The sequence below is a fragment of the Ovis aries genome, chromosome 12, assembly GCF_016772045.2.
Source record: "Ovis aries strain OAR_USU_Benz2616 breed Rambouillet chromosome 12, ARS-UI_Ramb_v3.0, whole genome shotgun sequence".
Taxonomy (NCBI): Eukaryota; Metazoa; Chordata; class Mammalia; order Artiodactyla; family Bovidae; genus Ovis; species Ovis aries.
In genome coordinates this window covers 25,309,759-25,315,758 of record NC_056065.1, presented here as the reverse complement: position 1 = coordinate 25,315,758, position 6,000 = coordinate 25,309,759, and the positions used below count along the sequence as shown (strand labels likewise).

The 6,000-nt window shown below is 39.7% G+C and overlaps 1 protein-coding gene across 3 annotated transcripts in view; it reads left to right on the top strand.

The window, feature by feature from the left end:
- The first annotated feature begins 555 nt into the window (after positions 1–555).
- Positions 556–6,000, top strand: part of TAF1A (TATA-box binding protein associated factor, RNA polymerase I subunit A) — a 31,242-nt gene continuing 25,797 nt past the window's right edge. The window contains exons 1-3 of one of the 3 annotated variants that reach the window (XM_042257094.2): positions 556–710; positions 836–942; positions 2,109–2,231. In XM_042257094.2, coding sequence (XP_042113028.1) covers positions 939–942; positions 2,109–2,231 — 127 coding nt within the window. In that variant the 5' untranslated portion in view covers positions 556–710; positions 836–938. The remainder of the gene's footprint in view (positions 711–835; positions 943–2,108; positions 2,232–6,000) is intronic. The other 2 variants (XM_012187080.5, XM_004013612.6) reach the window with 2 other exon arrangements.

The following is a 6,000-nucleotide window of genomic DNA, read 5'->3' as shown; positions in this document are numbered from 1 at the left end:
GACTCTGCGATCCCAGAGACTGCAGCCAACCAGGCTCCCCCGTCCCTGGGATTCTCCTGGCAAGAACACTGGAGTGGGTTGCCATTTCCTTCTCCAAAGCATGAAAGTGAAAAGTGAAAGTGAAGTCGCTCAGTCGTGTCCTACTCCTAGCGACCCCATGGACTGCAGCCCACCAGGCTCCTCCGTCCATGGCATTTTCCAGGCAAGAGTACTGGAGTGGGTTGCATTGCCTTCTCCGATTAAAAGGCTATGCAGATTTATCTTGTCAGGGCCACGAGCCACGCCTCCAAGGCTGGCTGCGCGCACCCGCAAGCCCAGCAGTATCTGAAAGGTCGTCGTACGGGGAACTACTCGGATAAAGTGAAGTTCTACTCTTTTTGACTGTTACCCTTATCCAGCCGGCCTCCCCGTGCATTAATCTTCTTTTGCAATTAAAGTCTCTCACTTTTCCCGCTGAGACAAACTAAGCTGCAATGGGAAGGCGGCAATCCACCGCCACTTCCGGGTCATTTCCGGGGTCGAGGCTCCTCCACTGCCCAATCGAGAGTTAGGGGCGGGGCTGCGTCTGCGCGTCTCCAAAGCGCAGGAGTCCCGTTTTGCAAGTTTGTTCTCGAAACTTGCTTGTTTCAAATTGTGTGAGGGTTTCCTCCCGCTGGTCCGGAGTCAGGAGACTGAGGTTGGTATCACAGAAAAATTCTTGCTTCAGACAGGTAAGTCCCACGGTTGTCGTCCTTCTCTTATTGCCTGCGTTCACGTGGAAGAGGAAGGCCTATCTTAGGCTTCCCCAGTGTTCTTATATTTTCTCTTTTACTCTCTAACGGGTTCCGCGGGCAAGGCTGAAGGGGTGGAGCTGCTTTGGTTACCGTGACAACTACACGATGCCTAAATGGCTTTAGAATTTGGATTGGGAGAGCTTCTCCTGGAAGGACTCTAAAATAATGTGTGAGTCGGGTTCAAAACTCATGTTATTTCAAACACATGCTTTTAATCTGATTTTGAAAGGTTTGTTCGGTTGGTGATGTGGAGAAGCCAAATTTGAGGCAAGATTACTAGTTGGAAAGCTAATGGAGTAATCCAGACACAGTTTAAAGGAGTCCCGAGCTGGGGGAGTGGTGTAGGTTTGCGGAGCTTGGCGAAGATGGGAGAAGTACTAGCAGGTAGTACCAGCAGGACCTAAATTGGATATGTGGAAGGAGGGAGAGGAGTTCTGAGCATCTTGAGGATTGAGTCTAAACTCAGCTTGGCACAAAGCTGTTTTTGTAGATTCTTTTCCTGCCATCTGCTTTCCTCCTCCCTCTTCCACGAACACCTCAAACTCTGTTCATGTCAGTTGTGTTTGGGAACACATTCTAGTTCCCAGAATATTGTCCTCACTTTTTTGTGACATTGGTCCAGGTTACATAGTTTCACTGAGTCCTTCAGTTGTTTCAGCATGCAAATGGAAGAACATAACAGTACTCACCTCCAGATTTCTGTAAGGATTAAATTAGATACTTTGTAGGCTTGGTGTATAGAGAGGACTCAATGAGAATGATAATTACTACTGTTGTTATTGTATTTCTCATATTATCTTATTATACATCATTTGTGCTTCCCCGGTGGCTCAGCGGTAAAGACTTTGCCTTGCCATTGCAGGAAATGAAAGAGGTGCAGGTTTGATCCCTGAGTCAAGAGGATGTCCTGGAGTAGGAAATGGCAACCCACTCTAGTATTCTTGCCTGGAAAATCCCATGGACAGAGGAGCCTGGCAGGCTGTACCCCTACGGGTCCCAAAGAGTTGGACACGACTGAGCACTCACCTTTACCTCATACATCATTTATATGTTTCTTCCTCTGGATTGGTTTCTCTTTTGTAAATTAAAGAGTATCTTATCTATTCTTATATCTTCTTGAAATATAGTTGTATTTGAAGTAGTCAATAGTTTTTAAATGGGCCATTCATTTTGGCTGCTGCTGACATAATTAATTTCTTGAAAGGAACTACCAGGTGCAGTTAATTTTGTTGATCATTGGTATTTATTAGATAAAAGTGTCTGTCTTTCTGTATAACTCAGAAACCTGTGGATTAAGATGTACAGAAAGTAACTGATATTTTCATTCTGGAATAGATATGAGTGATTTCAGTGAAGAATTGAAAAGACCCACGACAGAGGATGAACAGGGGGAACCGTGTGTGCGCTCTGGTTCAGGAATGTGTTTCCCTTGGCTCCAGAAACATATAGAATCCATAGGTAAGTAAAATAACATATAACCATTTCAGCTTTAGTGCAAGTAGATGATAAGATTCAATATGGATACAAAATTGGATACCCAAGCTGGTTTAATTTTCAAGATAAGAATATATGAGGATTTTTTTTAAGGCAGTTAATAAAAAAGAAACATGAAAAAAATAGATTCTTTTTTTCTCTTAGAATTCTTTGAATTAATTACAGTCTGTATTGTGGTAGATACACTTTTTTTCTTCCAGTAACTCTTACTGAGCATTTTACTGTATCCCTGGATTGGCTTAATACTGGGGACAGATTTGTTGAAGATAAGATCTCTGCTATGGAGGAATACATATCAGAAATTTCTGTTGAATTGCATTGAAATAAGCCCTAATAGAATTGATCTATAGTAGATTTCAAGAAAAGACTATTTTTTCTTTGTTCCTCTAATGTAGAAATAAACAAGTTGTTCTATGGGATAATTCCTTATCAGAATATATTTTAAAAAAATCAGTTATCTGTATGTTGTCATGAACTAGCACTTTTCTAATTGCTCACAAATATATCTTTCTTAGCCCAGCTTTCTTTCCCCTTGACTGTGAGTCCCTGGCTCCTAGAATTTAGCTCTTATTTCTTTATTTTTTAACCTGAATATTATCTATTTAATTATCTCAGTAAATATATGTACCAGACATTTTACAGATGAGGGAACTTAATTTCAAAGACGTTAAAATTCTAAATGCTGGTATCAGGAGTCAAACCCAGGCCTATCTGATCTCAAAACCTGCTTTGAGATACATATATTTAAAAAAAGGGAAAAGTGCCTAGCATACAGCCTTGTGCATAGTGAGTGTTGAAAATGTAATAATTTATTGCTTCTTTCCTCATTTTATTTTTACTGGATTAATATACATGCTTTGAGTCAGGTTTCAATGAAGGGAACTTCAGAGAGGGTGTTTCCTGCCCCTTGTAGGGAGCTATTAATACTAATCTGGTTTCTGCTAGTTACCTCATACCTGGGCATGTGTCTGTCAACAGTGTTCCATAGAGCGCTTGAGTCAGTCCATAAACAAGTAGGTTTAAGACCAGAATTTACATACTTTAAAATGTTTCATCTTTTATGGATAGCCTGTTAAACCCCAAATATTAATACTTTCTGTCTGCAATGAGAATATAGTTGCAGATAATATTGATGTTTTATTGGTAATTAACCACAATAGGAAAACCTAGTTGCCTAACAATTATTTACTTTTTATTCTTTTAAATTTCTTTGGGTGTTTTGAAGGGTGTGTCCCCCAGAATAAAATTTGAAGGTGGGCACCAATTTGGAGTAAAGCTCTATGGTGAGTACCTAGACTAGTGCTTGACCATGGCAGTGCTCAAAAAATACTTGTTGACAGGCTGATGAGTGTCTAGGTTCTCTCAAGGGAATTAGAAATTAGGTTGGTGACACTAGTTCTTTACTGTATCTTATTCCATCAAATATATTTTCCTTGACAGTTATGCTTCAAGTTCATCAGCGACAAATAACATTATGTTTTGCTTACAAAGAATGCTATTCTTTGAGCTATTCCTGAGATAATTAGGCTCAGGTGTAGGATAGGAGGGGCATTGCCCAAGGATTTTTGTATCCTCGTCTAAAGTCGATTTCCAGTCTGAGCTATGAAAACTCAAGAGGTTTAACAGAAGGGAGTTTGGCCTGAGATCAGTTTTCCTTTAGGTGAATAAATGAGGTTTTTAGGAAGAGGTATTTTGTCAGTTTCTTGGCTTAGCTGCCTGATGTTGCTACTGATATCCTAGGAATTTGGCCATAGATCCTGTTAAATGTAGCTTCTAATTCAGAGAGGTGGGCAGGGCATAGTATTCTGGATTTCTAATAAGCTCTCTGGTGGTATTAGGACTACATCTGGATCCCTGGGTGATTTGTATATACATTTAAAAAGTTGGAGAAGCACTAGTCAAAAGAAATAGTCTACTTTTTTTTTCCCCCTAAAAAATTAGGTACTATCTTGCACCATTTTAATGTGCCATCTAAAAATTGCATCATAAGTTTGGTAGTTCCAAAAGGCATGATTTTCAGCATATTTTGGCACTTTCAAATGAAATTATTATATGACTTAAACATATTTGGTGAGACTTCCTGGGTCCAGTGGTTAAGACTCCATGCTTCTGCTTCAGGGATGCAGGTTCGATCCTTGGTGGAGAACTAGGATCCCACATGCTGTGTAGAGTGGCCATAAATTTGAAAAATAATTGGTAGAGTCTAAATAGTTTAGGAATGTGATATCTTTTATCATCCATTTTGTGTTTGTGAAAAAGTGTTTAATAGATGGAAATTTTATATTGTTCCTTTATTCTTCCATAAAGTATGCATCCACATTTAATTTTTGCTAACATCCTGTAAAGTTTTTAACTATTAAAATTTCTTCTGGATTGAGACATTATTATAATTAATTTTTTACACAGCTGATTAAAATAATGTATTACTTTTTTTGTTAAATTTTAAGTGTTAAATGTAAATTTTTATTGCTTATTTATCTCAATAAAATGGATAAGGATATCACTTTTTTCCAATTCTTATATCTGTGGATGAATATTATGTATTTCTAGAATGAGAAAAGATTTAACTTTAATTCTATTGTGTATATTTTAAGTAATTTTGTTTCCTTAATTTACTTTTGGCAGTGCTGGGTTTTCATTGCTTCGTAGGCTTTTCTCTTGTTGGGGTCAGCAGACTTCTTGTTGCGGGTGGCTTCTCTTGTGACTCCTGGGCTCTAGACCACAGGCTCAAAAATTGTGGTTCACAGCTTAGTTGCTCCACAGACTGTGGGATCTTCCCGGACCAGGGGTCAAACCCATGTTTCCTGCGTTGGCAGGCAGATTCTTTACCACGGAGCCACCAGGGAAGCCCCTGTATTTTGTTTTAATTGGTAGAAATTCTGAGAAACTTTACTCACTTTAGTAAGTAGTTGGCAGTGGATGGCATTTAATTTTAGCAGTGTATCAGTGACTCCTCCTCACTTACTTGTGAAAAAATTACATAGTGTTCTAAAAAATTATTAGATTCTTCTACACTTTTGATAAGCAAAGAACTAGAAATCACCTGACTTGCAAATGGATGTTAGAATCATTCATTTTCTCAACACTAAACACTTGTATTTTCACCTTAAGGTAATATCAGAATTATTTTGATGATGAAGCCTTGTCTATATGCACAGCTTTCTAGAAGATCAATTTTAGGAAAGAGTATGTGAGAAAGTTGAAGATGTGCAAGTTAATTGCTGTAAAGCTATTTTTGCATGATACTTATTAATCTCTGTGTATTCCCAGGGGTGGGGTCTTCCCTGGTGGCCCAGACAGTAAAGAATCCTCTGCAGTGTGGGAGACCTGGGTTCGATTCCTGGATTGGGAAGCTCCCCTGGAGAAGGGCATGGCAACCCACTCCAGTATTCTTTCCTGGAGAATCCCCATGAACAGAGGAGCCTGGTGGGCCACCGCCCATGGGGTCACAAAGAGTCAGATACACCTGAGTGACTAAGCACATTCCCAGGGGTGAGGGCACCCCAACTGGAAAACTGCTGGCCCATAGGAGTATTTAGTGGTGTGCGAAGGGAGGAAGACGTGGCAATATGCAGCTTGTTGTCGCAGATAAGGTTGTAACTAAGCCCAAATCTTCTTTTTTTTTTTTTTCATTTTTAAACAGTTTTTTGGCTGAGGCACATGGGATCTTAGTTGCCTGATCAGGGATTGAACCCATGCCCCCTGCATTGGAAGTGTGAGGTCTTAACCACTG